This window comes from Panthera leo, chromosome A2, assembly GCF_018350215.1.
Source record: "Panthera leo isolate Ple1 chromosome A2, P.leo_Ple1_pat1.1, whole genome shotgun sequence".
Classification (NCBI taxonomy): domain Eukaryota; kingdom Metazoa; phylum Chordata; class Mammalia; order Carnivora; family Felidae; genus Panthera; species Panthera leo.
Window position 1 is genome coordinate 4194327 of NC_056680.1, and position 17431 is coordinate 4211757.

The following is a 17431-nucleotide window of genomic DNA, read 5'->3' on the forward strand; positions in this document are numbered from 1 at the left end:
ATTCCCTCCCCTCCCCCGGCCTCCCAGCTGACGCGCTCAAAGCCCTTTTGGGTCAAGTTGGGGGCGGGGAGGGGGGCGTTGGCACGCTCCAGGGCCCCTGGAGCCACTAGTGCTGCAAGCGCACCTGTAAGAACTTGTAGGCAGCCCCGTGTATACACTTGGGTTTTGGCGCACGGGCGACAGGCGCTCAGGCTGCGGAGCGCGTCCCGGTGGGCAGATTCGGGCTTCCCGGGGCACGCTGTGCGCATGCTTACACCAGCCTGCTCATGCGCGACTGTGTGCGGGGGCCCCGGTGCTGAGTTCAGGGGACGACGAACGCACGCTCCAACTGGTGAGAGCGTGAGCGCCAGGGCGCTCACGTCCACGGGGGGCGGTTGAGGTGGGCGGCTCCGCGTTCCCTGGGAGACGAGGTGCGCCTGCGCTGGCGGCCGAGTGCGCAGGCGCAGGCTCCAGTCGGCGCCTGCCCAAACCGTGAGGCGACACCCAGCGGCGGTTGAGGTGCCTTCGCGCCGGCGGTTCTTGATACGAGATGCTGGTGTTGATGTTGGTGGTGGCGGCGGCGACCTTGCGGCTCTGCTTGGTGGCCGGAGCTCAGCAGCTGTGCCGGTGGGGCTGCCCTCCCCGGGGAGGGGTGTTGCCCAGGGTCGGGGAGGGGGCCGGCTTGTCCTGGAGCGGAGGCTTCCCAGTTTCTAGTTCTAGGAATCGAACTTGGTGTTGCCCCTTCTTTCTGCCCAACTCCAGCCCTTCACCAAGTCCCTCCACTGCCACATCAAAGCTTGGGCCCGATTCCCACCCCTTTGGGCCACGTCCGCCGCCACCGCCCCAGGCCGTGCGCTGCTTTCCCTCGCCCGCTCTGGCCGCAGGAGGGATTTGTAAACGAGTCTGATCTCGTCTTTCCCCTGCCCGGATTCTGTGGCACCCAGGATAAAGCCTAAGTTCCTTGAGCGGCCAGCGTTTTCCCGCATGATCTGCCCCAGGCTTTCCTCGACAGCAGCGCTGCTGACATTTGGGGGCCGTCCTGTACATTGTAAGATGTTGAGCAGGATCCCTGGCCCCCACCCACCACCGCTGGTAGCGAGCGCTTCCTTCCCCAGGCTTGACAACCAACCAAAAATGTCTCCAGCTACTGCCAAGTGTCCCCTGCAAATTTGGGAACCACTGATGTGGCCCCTGCCCACCCGTGAATCAGTGCTCCAGTCATCTCAAGTCAAACTCCGTCCAGCCTTGGGGGACAGGGGAGTCGGTGTTTGCTACTCGTTCTGCCTGGCACACTTTTGCTTCCATGACTGGTTCCTCATTCTGATCCTGACTTAAATACCACCTCTTTTTTTTTTTTTTTTTAATGTTTATTTATTTTTGAGACACACACAGAGCACGAGCAGGGGAGGGGCAGAGAGAGAGGGAGACACGGAATCTGAAGCAGGCTCCAGGCTGTGAGCTATCAACACAGAGCCCAACATGGGGCTGGAACTCAACTGTGAGATCATGACCAGAGCGGAAGTTGGCCGCTTAGCTGCCTGAGCTACCCAGGGGCACCGAGTACATCTTATTTACAGCGCCCCCACCCCCTACCGGTTTTTGCTATCAACCACTAACTTCTGTTACTGTTTTGACAAATGTTTTGTCTACTGCTGTCAGTAGAATATCAGCTCCATGAGGGTATGGAGTATTTATCTCACTCCTTACTCAGAACATGTTTAGATTTTGGTAAATATCAGATCAGTGAATACTGTTTGCAGGGTGCCACGGAGCTAGTCAGATGCTAAAGCCGAGTTCCTGCCCTCCGGCAAACCCTGCCTGGAGTAAGCTGTTCGGCAGGGCCCTGTCTGCCCATGGAATAGTAGATGTGAGCTTCTGGTGCATGGCCTAACTTGACCTTTACAACAAAGTCCATGGGCAGTAATTCCTTAACGTTCTAATAATAATTTTTTTTAAGATTGCTTTTAAATATTTATTTTGGAGAGAGGGAGAGACAGTGCAAGCAGGGAGGGGCAGAGAGGAGGGAGACCCAGAAGTCAAAGCAGGCTCCAGGCTCTGAGCAGTCAGCACAGAGCCCGATGCGGGACTCGAACGCATGAACCACGTTCATGACCTGAGCCAAAGTTGGAGACTTAACCGACTGAGCCACCCCGGAGCCCCAACCTTGTTTTATAGATGTGAAAACAGACCCAGCAAAATTAAAGACACACTTACCTAAAGACACAAAACCAGCAAGTGAAAAGTAGAGGTCTCCAGCAAGTTTTACCGGTGGGATTTGTCTCCACACTTGAAAAGACGGGTTCTATCCAATTCTCCCATTTCGTCACCCTGGTTCTCCAAGTGTGGTCCTCGACCAGCAGCATCAGCATCACCTGGGAACTTGTTAGAATTCCCTGGATCTACTGAATCGGAGGTGGGGCCCAGGAATCTGTGGTTTATCAAGCCTCCAGGTGCTTTTGGCACACGTCAAGATGCTGTACCAACATTTTCCAGCCACCAGCACCGTCTCCCTGCCCCTGGCCACAGCCAAAAAACCCCCAAAAACCTGGGAGTAGGAGTTCCTAATATGGGGTCTGCAAATGCGCCTTTATGAGCTCTTGGGAGTTACGTCCCCATTTTTGTGTATACCTAGGTCTGTCTGTGGGAGAGAAAGGCCCACGGTTGCACCAGATTTTCCAGGGGCTCCCATGACCCTAAAGCATCAGGAACAGGTGCTTTAGAGTTAGCCAAGAGGTACCTTGGTAGGAGTCATGCTGAATAAAAATGACAGACGGTCTCTCTTGTCACTTACCTCTAGTATTCACACGGTGAGGACAGGAAAGGTGTTTCATGTTAGTCAGCAAATTCAAGGGGTATGTGGCTCCATACTTCAGTCTCATTTTTCACTTCCAGAACTAACACTTCCTAGTGTTTCTTGGGTGTCAGTGTTGTGTCAGGCACAGAACACGATCTAATCCCCACCACTGCGCTTTGAAGTAGAGATTCATCTTTCCCGTTTCACTAAAGAACTAGTTGAAAGAGATCAAGTAACATGAAGAAAGCCAGGAGGTGGAAATGGGTTTAGAACTCAGATCGCCTGAGTTTTTCTCCAGTTTCATTTAATTTTAACTCTGGAGTAACAGGAAGCAGACTGTTACTTTGCGTAAATAACGCGGTGCAAGAGGGCACTTTTTTTTCACCCTCTGTGCCCTACGATGCACAAAGAATTAGTTCATCAGCTAAAGTGCGTTTCCTCCTGACATGGCATTATTTCAGAAGCGATGTCTGCATTTCTAAATCCTCTCCAAGTGCCTGCTTTCTACCTTGTTAGCTTTATAATTCCCCGTCCTCTGACCTCTCTGTCGAATAACTGATCGTATGTATGTAAGTAAGCAGTAACATACATAAGGAATGAGATATGCATCATTAGCCTGTGAATCTCTTTTAACTTTATCTTGACCTAATTATAGATTCACGGCAAGTTGCAAATACAGCACAGAGATGTCTCAGGTACCCTTCACCCAGCTTCCCCTCCCCCACCGCATGACAGCTGACTAACCAGTGTGTGATATAAAAACAGGAAAATTACATCGCTATTATCCACCTACCTCAATTTCGCCTTTACACTTTCAATGTTTTATATTTGGAAATTGCTTCTCGCCGGGTGCTTATTACTGATCTTAAGATTTGTGTGACTGTCTCTCTAGGACCATCTGTATTTTTCATCGAGGACACCACGCTTGATTAAACATCCTTGCAAGAAAAACATAGCCCTGTATCTAGGGTAAGTGACCGTTTTATGTCCGGTTACCGTCCTTTCTATTAAAACGTGAGATCTGCCCTCATTCATTCATCCATTCATTCAACAAACGTTACGGAAGATGGCTCTCCGTCCTGTGTTGCTGGTTACTGGTCTGTAGGGAGCTCGGAGTTGGTGTGGGGGCCAAAGGAAGAGAGAGGAAAACACCGGCAAATAAACTAAAATGATCACAACACTGCGGTGCCTCCTGTCAGAGATCCTTGGTATGATTAGTCATCACGGGGGCCCGAGCACGCAAAGCAATGGCAACACTGTGACGGCATAGTCACTGGGGGATCACATGTCCAGCAGCCAGAGGTTCTGGTGAATCCGGTGGGAGAAGAGAAAGGGCGGTCGGAAAGCAGGAGACCTAGAGGCTGAGGAAGGCAGGAGCCAAGGAAGGGAGGGATGTCACGGAGAAGGCAGGGCACGTGGGTGGGGAAAACAGCCAACACAGCAGCGGGGCAGATGGGAGAGAAAGCAAGGACACAGAGGTCCAAGGTTGATGGCACTCTCTCCGGAAGCCAAGACAGACCGAAGAGAGAAGAAAGGTCACCAGAGAGAGAGAGGCTGCGTAGTGAGGGAGGCAGAGTCTGGACATGACTGCTGGTGGGAAGGCCTGGCCGAGGGGATGGCCACGGAAGGGGGGAGGGATGGGGCCAGGCCCTGGGCCAAGTGAGGACTCAGCTACTCCTGATAAGATGTGAATTCTGTCCTTCCTTGAAAGTTGATCTGCCCCTCGTGGCTATCTAAAGTTTCCATCAGCAGCTGAATGGATAAACACAGGGTGAGGCACCCACACACTGGAACGTTATTCAGCTTTAAAAAGGAAGGACAGGGGCGCCTGGGTGGCGCAGTCGGTTAAGCTTCCGACTTCAGCCAGGTCACGATCTCGCGGTCTGTGAGTTCGAGCCCCGCGTCAGGCTCTGGGCTGATGGCTCAGAGCCTGGAGCCTGTTTCCCATTCTGTGTCTCCCTCTCTCTCTGCCCCTCCCCCGTTCATGCTCTGTCTCTCTCTGTCCCAAAAATAAATAAAAAAAAAATGTTTAAAAATAAAAAATAAATAAAAAATAAAATAAAAATAAAAATAAAAAGGAAGGACATTCTGGGGCACCCAGGTGGCTCAGTGGGTTGAGCCCCCGACTCTCGACTTCAGCTCAGGTCATGATCCCTGGGTTGTGGATTCAGTCCCCTGCATCGGGTTCCACACTGAGCGTGGAGCCTGTTTAGGATTCTCTCTCTCTCCCTCCGGCCCTTTCTCTGGCTCATGCGCACTCTCTCACTCGCTCTCAAATAAAAAATAAAAATAAAAAAGGGAAGGACATCCTGCCACCATGTGGATGGACCCTGGGGTCACTGTGCACAGTGACAGAAGCCAGACACAGAAAGACACATCCTGCGTGACCCCACTCGCAAGGGGTCCCTAGAGCAGTCCCGTCTGCAGAGACAGAGAGTGGATGGTGAGAGCCAGGGGTGGGGCAGGGGCAGGGAATCAGTGCTTCATGGGGACAGAGTCTCAGTCTGGGGAGATGGAAAGTTCTGGAGACGGATGGCGGGGGCAGCTGCACGACAGTGTGACTGTGCTCAGTGCCACCAAACTGCACCCTAAAGAAATGATGATAATGGTCTATTTTATGTATATTTTATCACCATTAAAATAAGTTTGAAATACAGATTTTATATTGTGTGTATTGTACTGCCATTAAAAAAATTAAACAAAAAATTTAATTAATTAAAACTAAATACAGTGAAAAAGCCACAAACTAACCACATTTCAAGCACTCAGTGTAGCTGGTGGCAACCGTGTCGGACAGCTTTCCATCATCATGTCTGCTTTAGAGCAGGAGTCACAAACTGTGGCCTCCCAGGCACATTCAGCCTGCCATCTGATTTTGCCGGGCTGGCAAGATAAGAATCGTCTTTACATTTTTATATGATTGGAAAAAAAATCAAAAGTAGAATCATATTTTGTGACGTGAACTGATGTGAAATTCAAATTTTTTTTTTTTTAATGTTTACTTACTTTCGAGAGACAGAGAGACAGAGCATGAGCCGGGGAGGGGCAGAGAGAGAGGGAGACACAGAATCTGAGCTGTCAGCACAGAGCCCGACACGGGGCTCGAACCCACAAGCCGCGAGATCATGACCCAAGCCGAAGTCAGATGCTCAACCGACTGAGCCACCCAGGTGCCCCATGAGACATTCTAATGTTTAATAAAATTATGGAATGTCACGTTTTGCCTATCGTGCTGGTGAGGATGAGGGCAAACGTGGATGAGGCCAAAGTGGGTCCCCCTCCTGTGGGGGACAATTTGGCAGAATCTGTCAAAATGGTCAGCACATGTTCTCAGACACGACGATCCCGTTTCTTGCCAGTTAACCTAAAATTATAACTTGTTGATGTTCCTAGAGCACATGCTTCCTGAGACCTGTGGGTGGAGAACAGGAAGCAGAGAGGGGAGACAGCAGAAGGACACAAGTGAGGGGCTGAGGCTGTGGTCCAGAGAGAGACCTGGGAGGCAGCACTGGAGGGAGACAGGGGGAGAATGACGGGACATGGAATCTGGTGGCTCAGAGGAGAAAGAGTCTTGGGGGTGGCTCTACCCAACAATCCATGATGTTCTTTTCTCCCCCAGTGTTTTATTGGTTTTGATGTCAGCTGGATACTTGCTGAAAGTATCTCACCCTGTAAAAGAAACAATATAAAGGTAAAAATAACAGAGAATCCTATCACTCTCATTCAGCTATGTATTGGAGGTCCCAGCCAATGCACTATGACAAGAGAAAAACGTGAAATACAAAACACATTAGAAAGAGACAGCATTTTGCCAAATCCAAAGAACTAACCAGCAGCACTGAGTACAGCAGGATGGCCAAATACAACACAGATATTAAAAACATCAACACCTCTCAGGGCACCTGCGTGGCTCCATCGGTTGAGCATCTGACTCTTGGTTTCAGCTCAGGTCGTGATTTCACGGTTTGTGGGTTTCAAGCCCCATGTCAGGCTCTCTTCTGTCAACACCAAGCCTGCTTGGGATTTCTCTCTCCCTCTCTCTCTTCCCCTCCCCTGTTCACATGTGAGCCTGTGCACTCACTCACATTCTCTTTATCTCAAAAAATAAACATTAAAAAAAAAAATCAACACCTCTCTCGTAAACTAGCCATGAACACTCAAAAAAAGCAGTTATGAAAAACATCATTCCCAGTGACAACAAAAACTTTAAAACACATAAGAATCAACTCAGCAATTCCTTTCTGTCTAAAACCATAAAACTCTCCTGGAGGGGACAGGAGAAAGAGCTCTGGATAAGGAAGCAACATACCATGTTCATGGATGGCCTTTCACTTGTTTCTTTCTTTCTTTTTTAGTTTATTTATTTATTTTGAGAGAGAGAGAGAGTGCAGAGGAGGAGCACAGATAGAGGGAGAGAGAGAGAATTCCAAACAGGCTTTGCACTGTCAGCGTAGACCTCAATGCGGGGCTCAAACCCACAAACCGTGAGATCATGACCTAAACCAAAGTCAAGAGTCTGATGCTTAACCGACTGAGCCACCGAGGCACCCTGATGAATTTTCACTTCTTAAAAGTTTTCCTGCCTGAGGGAACACATTGTTTCTTTCATACACACACATTCCTAGTCTGAAACCTTTTACTTCAGTGGGATTAGAGTCATATAAATGGCAAAACTGAAGTTCATCCTGGGTAAGGCAAGTGTCATATATATAAAAGATGTCATTTATATAATTTTATATTTGACATGGTCACACTTTTAAAATAATGTTATTTCAAGAATGCAAATATCCAGTCTATAGAAGTTTACTCATGCAAAAACAGATAGATGGATAGATAGATAGAACTTCAATGGTTCCTTGTTAAAAAAAAGGGGGGGGTATTTTGTTTCAACAGAACATTTTTAGAGTGCCTATCTTTGTCTCTTTTCTTGTATGAAATTGTCCTAATTTAACTCTTTTATTGTCTATTTCAGAAGACAAATTTTTTTCACAAGAGATAATTTCAAAAGTAGTCTCCTTCCACTTTCCCTCCCTACATCAATAAAGGTAGTTATTTTACTTAACCATCTGAAAGATTCCCAACATAGTAACTCTTGGGGGGGGGGGAGAGGGGGGAGATACAGTTTGGAAATATCACACTAGTCTGTTTTTGTAAGCCTGGGGGCTTATATTACAATGTACCTCTTGAAAGACATTAAGAGCAATTTCTAAGCCAGAGGAAGGATTGATTCTATTCTAGTTCTATTCTACTCTATTCTTTTTCCTGAAAAAAAAAAAAAAAAAAAGAGAGACAATTCTGAAGAGAATTGGAAGTGTGTGAGTTAAGGATAGATTACATACAGTAATCTTGGGCCCTCCCTTAATTGTCCTAAACCAAAACAGAAAAACTTTTACCCTCTCAGTAACTACCCTGAGAAATTCTACCACTGGCCCCTAGCCGAAGAAGGTTTTGCCATCAATTAGAATGCCAATATTTCTCTTATAAGCGACATGTTTATCATTTATGCTCATCGTTTGTTACTTACTCTTTAGGCTTTACCCTCAGAGAAGGTTTTGGTAAGGAAGAAGGGGATTAGAGAGAATTCAGGTATCCGAGGGCACCAAACACCAACTCCAACCGCCCAGTTTTGGCTCCGACCCCAGGATATACCGTTCCCAGCACCTAGGGACCACACAGCTCTTGCTATAGCATGCATGTCTCTTAAATGTGCATCTAGACGTCTTACTTCCCGAATCCTCTCAAAAGATGCACTCACGGATCTCCTATGTGTCGTTATTTTTAGGTCGGCGTACCGGAAGTAACATCGGCACATATCGCTGGCTCGGTGTTGCTGTTAGTAGTGAATCAAAAAGTCTATGTTTATGATTACGAGGCCAATTTCTGGAACGCATCTATAGGTATATGTGTGGTTTTTAAAAAAATTTTGTTGGCGATCATCCGAGAACAGGTTGTTGATTTTGGAAATACAAACAGTGCTGCTCCTTGGATGTCAGCCCCTGGACATCACCTTGTTCTTTAAAATTCAAATGAAAATTGGTTACACGGTGGGAACCTGGTGTTTCTGTCCAGGATCGTGGTTACGAGCCACAAAATCCCGCTCTGACTGATTGGAGTCAATGAGGGACATCAACGGGAACTGCGTGGGAGTGGATGTCAGGAAGGATCGAGGAGGGCCGAGAATGGCTTGTACGCACTTGGTGACAAGCCTGGGTGATGGGAATATTCAGTCCCACCTACTGCATGTTAGGGACAGAGAACAGGAGAGAAGGTAAGCCATATGAAGAGAGAGAAAGAAGAGAACCATCACGTAGCATGCAAGGCGGCGAGGTCGAGAATGAAGACAAGGAAGATACTATTCTTTGGAAAAGAAGGATGGTTGGGTACCCATTGAGATGAGAAAGAAAGAGGTCCATCAAGGTTTCTCAACCCTACTGCTGCTGACATTTAGGGCCAGGTCATTCTCGGGGGGGGGGGGCTGGCACCCTGGGCACTGTGGGGTGTAGGGCATCCCTGGCCCCACCCACCCCATGTCAGGAGCGCCCCTCCACCGATGCATCCCGACACCCCAAATGTCCCCAGATATCACCCAGTCCAGAGCCACCGGGCTGGTAGATCACCATCTGGCAACTCGTTCATCTTTTGCTTCCCTCGTGTTAGTTTTGGCAAAAGATTGTGGGCCCCACGAGACGGAACCTGGCCCAGCCAGTGTGGTACCTGCCAGGTGTCTGCTGAGCCCTGGCCGGCGAGGGGCCTGCAGCCCTGAGAGGGACCGAGAAGCACAGCAGAAGAGCCACACCTTGGCTTGGCCTCTGTCTGACTTTTCTCGAGCGCGTTCCAGGGTGACCTCCAAGAACAAGGCGACCAAATACACGGATCCCGGATACGTGGGGGCCGTGCGCAGGCGCAGTGTGGACTGCGGGCTGGTAGAGAACATACGTATCCCCGAGTGGGGCTGCGAACCCGACTGTAGTTCCAGGCCACAGAAACTGCTGTGACCAGCCTTGGGGCCGTCTCATCGATTTTCACATCCAAACCAAATACAGAGCTGCCTCCAGAACATGAGCCCATCCGCTCTTTACAGCACTCACTGCCCGCAGCCAAACTGCCTCCTGGCCCTCTCCGCTTCCTCCCTCCCAACTCTCCCAGGCTGGCTCCCTCTAGCTCTGCAGCCCTGTCCTCTTGCCGACCTTTGACCTTCGGTTCAGTTCTTTTCAATCTTAGCTTCATGCCTCTTTCTCCTTTGGTGGGAGGTGGTGCGGGGGAGGGAAGCATAAAATTCACATAAAAACTGGCCATTTCCAACCATCTTAAAGTGTACAAAGTACTCTGGCATTTAGAACATTCGCAATGTTGCACAATCATCACCTCTGTCTAGTTCCAGAACATTCCGTCACCCCAAGAAGAGACACTCCCCCATTAGCCGGCACCTCCCCCCCAGCCCCAGTCCCAGCCCCAGCCCCTGGCAGTCACGGTCCCCCTTCCTGTCTGTGGATGAGCCTGTGCTGGACGTTTCACACACATGGACTCACACCCCTTGTGGCTTTTTTGTATCTGGTTCCTTCCCCCAGCGTCGTGTGTTCGAGGTTCCTCCCCATTTTGGCCGGTGTCACTGCCTCTCTCCTTTTAAAGGCTGAATAATGTTCCCCCGTGTGGATGAACCACTTTTGTTTATCCGTTCATCAGCCGGTGGACGTTCGGTTGGGTTCGTTCTTTTGGGTATTCGTGAATAGTGCTACTATGCACCTTTGTGCGTGAGTTTGTGTGTGGATGTAGGTTTTCAGTTCCCTGGGGTAATATAACTGAGGAGAGCAGGTGCCGGGCCATGTGGAAACTCCATGTTTTAATTTATCGAAGGAACCATAAGGGTTCCTCGTAACATAAGTCAGTCTGCTCTCCGTCCTTCCCCTTTTCTTCCTAACTTTCTTTAATAGCATCCAAAGGGCTAACTCCCCACCCTGGCTCCCACCACATACCTTCTGTCTCTGTGGACGAGACTCCCCTGGGATCATATAAGTGAGCTCATACAGGATTTGTCCTTTCGTGTCTGGCTTATTCTACTGAGCATCATGTCCCCAAGGCTCATCCATATTATAATAGGTGCCAGAATGTTCTATCTCTTTTTTTTTTAAGTTTATTTATTTATTTTGAGAGAGAGAAAGAAGGCATGAGTGTGGGAGGGGCAGAGAGAATCCCAAGCAGGCTCTGCACAGTCAGCACAGAGCCCAGTGCGGGGCTTAAACTCACAAACTGTGAGATCGTGACCTGAGCTGAAGTCAGATGCTTAATGGACTGAACCACCCTGGTGCCCCAGAATGTCCTGCCTTTTTAAGGCCAGTTAATATTCCGCTGCGTGTATACGTGACGTTTCTGTTCGCCCATTCATCTGCCGCTGGACCCTTGGGTTGCTTTCTCCATGTTTCAGTTATTGTGAATAATCCTGCCATGAAGCACGGGGGCGCGTGTGCAAATATCTCTTTGTGTCTCTGCCTTCAGTTCCTTTGGGCATAGACCCAAAAGTGGGATTTCCAGAGCCCTATTTTCAATTTTTTGAGGCACCGTCACCCTGTTTTCCATGCCCCGGGCACCAGCTTACATTCTCACCAATGGTGCACAAGGGTTCCAGTCACTCCCCACCCTCGCCAACGCTCGTGTGCTGTGTCTCCGATAATAACCATCCTGATGCGTGTGTGGGCTATCTCACTGTGGTCTTGCTTTGCACTTCCCTAATGATCAGGGATGTCGAGGGCAGCTTTTCATGTCTTGTCGGCCACGTGTATATTTTCCTAGGAGCTGAAGCTTCTGCTTTTAACATAGAATCCACAAGGGGCGCCTGGGTGGCTCAGTCGGTTAAGCGTCCGGCTTCTGCTCAAGTCAGGATCTCACGGTTCATGAGTTCGAGCCACGCGTCGTTGGGCTCTGTGCTGACAGCTCAGAGCCCGGAGCCTGCTTCGGATTCTGTGTCTCCCTCTCTCTGCCCCTCCCCAGCTTGTACTCTGTCTCTCTCTGTCTCCCTCTCAAAAATAAACATTTAAAATAACTGAAATAGAATCAATGAATGCCTCGCCAAGAGAAAGGAGCCTTTCCTGCCATTTTGGCAGGGTCCTAAGAGTTCCTGCAAAGCCAGTGGTTCTCAGCTCTGACGGCTGTGTCCCTCAGGTGACGCTTGCCATTGTCTGGAGATACTGCCCACAACCGAGAACGATCTGGCCCCAAATGTCAGTAGGGTCAAGGCTGAGAAACCCCGCTCTACCCTTTTCCCTGGAAATTAGGGAACTCGTGTTTTTTATGATTTATATTTTCTTCTAAGTAGTCTCCATGCCCAACATGGGGCTCGAACCCACAACCCAAGACCAAGAGTCGCATGCTCTTACAACAGCCAGCCAGACGCCCCACAAACTCATGTTTTTTGTTTTTGTTTTTTTTTTTTTTAATGCTCTTTCCCTTTTAGGTATAGAACACCCTGTTTCACATATTTCTGGTGATAATTGTTGTTACAGCGGACATCCCTTTTGTGTGGTGAGTATACAGTGTGTAGCCTGTCCATTTTTACAGTGCTTTGAACATAGATAATTAAGAATGAAAATAAGGACAGAGTAAGCCATGAGAGCTGGCACATCAAGTCCCAGGATGGGCTTGGGCAATGTCTCTTCTCCACGGTTCAGGAGAGGGATCCCCTGGCTGGCAGGAATATATCCACCTTTGTTCCTTTTTTTTTTTTTTTTTTTAATGTTTATTTATTTATTTTGAGAGGGAAAGTATGTGCACAAGTGGGAGCAGGGCAGAGAGAGAGAGAGAGAGCAGCAAAGAATCCCAACCTGGATCCCAGCTGTGAGGAGAGCCCAATGTGGGGCTTGATCTCATGAACCACAAGATCACGACCTGAGCCGAAATCAAGAGTCGGATGCTCAACAGACTGAGCCACCCAGGTGCCCCCTACTCTCTCTCTCTCTTTTTTTTTAAATAAGTTTCTTCCTTTTTTAAACTTGATATTTTGAAATAATTACAGACCCTACAAGAAGTCCCATGCCCCCTTTACCAATGGTTCTTCCAATGGTTCCATCTTATGTAACTACAGTATAAAACTAAAACTTGGGGGGCCCCCGAGGGGGCACCTGGGGGGCTCAGTCAGTTAAGCGTCTGACTCGATTTCGGCTTAGTTCATGACCTCAGGGTTTGTAAGTCTGAGCCCCATGTGGGGCTCTGTGCTGACAGCACTCAGCCTGCTTGGGATTCTCTCCCTCTCTCTGCCCCTCCCCTGCTTGCTCTCTCTCTCTCTCTCTCTCTTTCTCAAAATAAACAAACATTTAAAAACTTTAGGAAAAAAAGTAAAGAGACTTCTATGTGTCTGTTCTTCCAGGATATAAGTAATTCCGTGTTTGCTTATTTGCATGGAGATCAGATATCTCAGACCAATGTGTATTTCTCAAACACCCGGGGATACACATTTCAGAAGTTTGCCTACGAAAGACAGGTATGTTCAATTTGGTAGGAACGTGAACAGCAAAATCAACAAATAGATATTTACCTCCTGCATGGTGGGGGTAATCAGCAGTCGCTGGGTGGCCAAGGGCTTTTCTCTCTTTAAAGAGTCCAGCTGGCTGGGAGGGTAGGGGAAATTCAAGGTCCAAGGAGCTGGCTAGGGAGACTAGGGAGTTAGGAAAGGATACAAAAGGTGTTAGGTCATAGGACACTGTGGTAAAGCCACAGTAAAGGCTGCACAGTAATTATGGCCCTTAACCCCAGGCCCATCCAAAGATCCGTACCATCAGGTACCATCATCATTCCAATTATACAGACGAGAGAACTGTCCTGGGTCGAATATATGCCCCACCCTCCCCAAATTAGGTTCATCCAGAACCCCAGAGACCTCAGAGTGTAACCTTACTTGGAAACAGGGTCTTTGCAGATTTAGTTAGTTAAGATGTGGTCACACTGGACCAGGGTGGGTCTTAAATCCAAAGGGACTGGTGCCTTGTAAGAAAAGGAGAGGACACGGGGAGACCCGCACAGAGAAGAGGGCCGTGTGAAGACGCAGGGAGACCCTGCAGGGGTGCGGCTACAAGCCAAGGGATGCCGAGGATTACTGGCCACCACCAGGAGCTGGAAGAGAGGTGTGGCGTGGCTTCTTCCTCAGCCTAGGCAGGAGCCGGCTCTGCCAACACCAGACTTCTAGCTTCCACAAAGGTGACGGTAAATTTCCGTGGTTTTAAGCCATCAAGCACATGTCAGCCCCAGGAAACCGATAGAGGGGTGAGGGCCCAGAGGAGTGCAGGGCAGAGCTGGGATCCCAACAGCTGGAGTGGACAGGCTGCTGGGGTAGCCCAGGGGATGAGGAGATTTTGTTCTGATGCAGAGAATGGCCTCACCCCCCAAACACTCGGGAAGTATGTGCAAAGGAAGGAAGAAAGAGTCTACTCTGCTCACAAACTCTGTGTCCCAAACTCTATTTCTCTGCCCTACCCAGGAGGCCCAAGGGAGCCTAGAACCTAACTGAACTACATACTTTCATCCGAAAGTAGGCCTAGAAGGACTCAGGGTTAACATGTGTGATTCGTTGAAAACTGTCATCACTAGAAACACCGAAAGGTAGATAGGTAGTAGATGATAGATAGATGATAGATAGATAGATAGATAGATAGATAGATAGATAGATAGATAGATAATAGATAGCTAGAGATAGATAGATAATAGACAGATGATAGATAATAGTTGGATGATAGATAATATAGATAGATGACAGATAATAGGTGATAGATGATAGATACATAGATGATAGGTAATAGATGATAGATAGATACATAGATAGATATAGATAGATGATAGATACATAGATGATAGATAGCTAGATATAGACAGATAGATAGATGATGATAGAGAATAGATAATAAACAGATGATAGATAATAGTTGGGTGATAGATAATATATAGATGATAGATAATAGATAGATGACAGATAATATAGACAGATGATAGATAATAGATAATAGATGATAGATAAAGTGATAGATAATAGGTAGATGATAGATGATAGAGAGATAGATAGACAGACAGACAGACTGATAACAGGAATTGGCTCACACGGTTATGCGGGCAGAGAAGCCCCCACAGCCTGCCATCTGTGAGCTGGAGAACCAGGAAGTCTGGTTGCGCTGTTCAGTCTGAAGACAAAGGCCCGAGAACCAGAGAACAGCAATTCCCAGCGTCTGAAGGCCCAAGAACCAAAAGCTCTGGTGTCCAAGGGCAGGAGAAGATGGACATCCCAGCTCAAGAAGAGAGAAAAATTCACCCTTCCTCCTCCTCTTTATTCCATGTAGGCCCCCGACAGATTGGGTGATGCCCACCCAGACTGGTGAGAGTGGCCTTCTTTGTTGGGTCTATTGAATTGAATGCTAATCTCTTCCAGAATCACCCTCACAGACACACCCAGAGATAATGTTTTACCGGCTCCCTGGGCATTCCTTAGCTCCATCCAGCTGACACATACAACGAACCAACACAAGTCCACCCCTGGTCAGCTTGGCATCCATACACATCTCCGTACTTCATCTCCAAATAAAGACACTGACAAGGTCGTCATTCTGCCCAACACAATACAACTATCCTAAGTACAACCAAAAATGCACTCCTCCCCTCCCCAGGGGAGAAGGTCAAGTTCTAGGTGATGTTTACTCTTCTCCGCGATGTCCCCTTCACTCAAACACCAATTATTAATACAGTAGTCTTCCTGCTGTGTGTGTGCGCATGCGTGCATGTGTGGTTATTGTTATTTTTGTGCCGAAGGGCTGAGATTCCAAGCAATCGTGATTCATCCCCTTGGGGTTCCGCCAGCAGGGAAGGAGTTGGCGTGTCTGGTGGGGAGCTGATGGGCAACTCCTGCCAGTTGGGATGGATTGACTGCCTGCTTTGGTCAGCTTGGGCCACCACAACAGACCCCACAGACTGGGTGACTCAAGCAACAGACATTTATTTCTCATAGTTCCAGAGGCTGCAAAGTCCAAGATCAAGACACTGGCAGATTCAGCCCTTGGCGAGGGCTCTCTTCCTGATGGCCACCTTCACACAGAGAAGAGAGAACACTCTAGTGTCTCTTCTTACGAGGAAGCTAACCCCATCATCAGGGCTCCACTCTTATGACCTCATCTGAACCTAATTACCTACCCGAGGCCCCACCTCCAAGGACTATCCCATCGGGGTTGCTGGTTTGAATGTTTGTGTCCCTCCCCCCAAAATGCATGTCCTGCCGTTCTAGTGCCTTATGTGATGGTATTAGGAGGTGGGCCTTTGGGAGCATTTAGATCATGAGGGTGGAGTCCCCATGACTGGGATTAGTGCCCTTATAAAAGAGGAGCCACAGAGAGCTTGCTAGCCTCCTTCTGCCATGTGAGGACACAGCAAGAAGACTGTAACCCAGAAGGGCCTTCACGTGACCCATGCTGGCACCTTGACCTCAGATTTGCAGCCTTCACAACTGTGAGCAATAAACTTCTGTTGTTTATAAGCTACTGCGTGGCATTTTGGCCAAAATGCACTAAGCAGCCAAAATGTCCATTAGCAGCCAAAATGGACTAAGACAGGGGGTTATGACTTTAACATACGAATTTGGTGGGGGAACACAATTCAGTTCATGGCACTGTCTATATTAGAAAATTCCCATTAATAACTTAAGAGGCTTAAATAAAATAATAGTCCTTCTCTCTCTTACCCGGAGATGTCTGGAGGCAGCCAGCTGCGTTGTCCCATTGCCCCTAGGTTAGGGCCCTTGGGTGACCTCATGCCTCCACTTGGCTTCCAGACACTTTGCTGACCAACCAGAAATCAGGCATGAGGAACCAAGGCAGGAGGGAATGATTTAGGCAAGCATCTGGCAATCTGGGTCACACCACTTCCCCCAGCACGCCCCAAACAAGGCTGCCTTCATTCAAGGTTCTGTCCTACATGCTACATTTCCCTAGAGGGGAAATAGACCAGAACAAAATAGACTTTCCTTCATTTTGGCTTATTAGGTAATCTGGAGTTAAAACCAAACACATGTTAATGATTTCTTCATATGTGGTGTGTTTCTGTTTGTTTCACAGGCAGAACTAGTCGGGTCTTTGGGTGGGGTCTTCTACTTTCACTCCTTGTCACAGGTTGGGCTGCTTCTCATTGACCAAGGGAAGGTGAGTAGCTTTGGACTGGGAAGAAAGACTTAAGTGACCTTTGCCCTAAGCCAGGTTTTCGTTAAAACCCACACACTTGGATTTTCATGTCTGAAATCCGTCTAGCTTTTCATTTACCTGTCTATCCATGTATCCATCTACCTAACCATCCATCCATCCATCCATCCATCCATCCATCCATCCATCCATCCATCCATCCACCTATCCTGCCTACTTATCCATCCATCCATCCATCCCTTCATCCATCCACCCATCCATCCATCCCACTATCCCTCTACTCACCCATCCATCCATCCACCTACCTATCCATCCATCCATCCATCCATCCATCCATCCATCCATCCATCCAACCATCCATCCACCTATCCTGCCTACTTATCCATCCATCCATCCCTTCATCCATCCACCCATCCATCCATCCCACTATCCCTCTACTCACCCATCCATCCATCCATCCATCCATCCATCCATCCATCCATCCACCTACCCATCCATCCAT

At 48.4% G+C, this 17431-nt stretch overlaps 1 protein-coding gene across 1 annotated transcript in view; it reads left to right on the top strand.

The window, feature by feature from the left end:
* The first annotated feature begins 438 nt into the window (after positions 1 to 438).
* Positions 439 to 17431, top strand: part of CATSPERD (cation channel sperm associated auxiliary subunit delta) — a 43773-nt gene continuing 26780 nt past the window's right edge. The window contains exons 1-8 of the mRNA XM_042928131.1: positions 439 to 606; positions 2777 to 2831; positions 3666 to 3742; positions 7746 to 7818; positions 8556 to 8670; positions 12222 to 12289; positions 13131 to 13244; positions 16849 to 16932. Coding sequence (XP_042784065.1) covers positions 530 to 606; positions 2777 to 2831; positions 3666 to 3742; positions 7746 to 7818; positions 8556 to 8670; positions 12222 to 12289; positions 13131 to 13244; positions 16849 to 16932 — 663 coding nt within the window. The 5' untranslated portion in view covers positions 439 to 529. The remainder of the gene's footprint in view (positions 607 to 2776; positions 2832 to 3665; positions 3743 to 7745; positions 7819 to 8555; positions 8671 to 12221; positions 12290 to 13130; positions 13245 to 16848; positions 16933 to 17431) is intronic.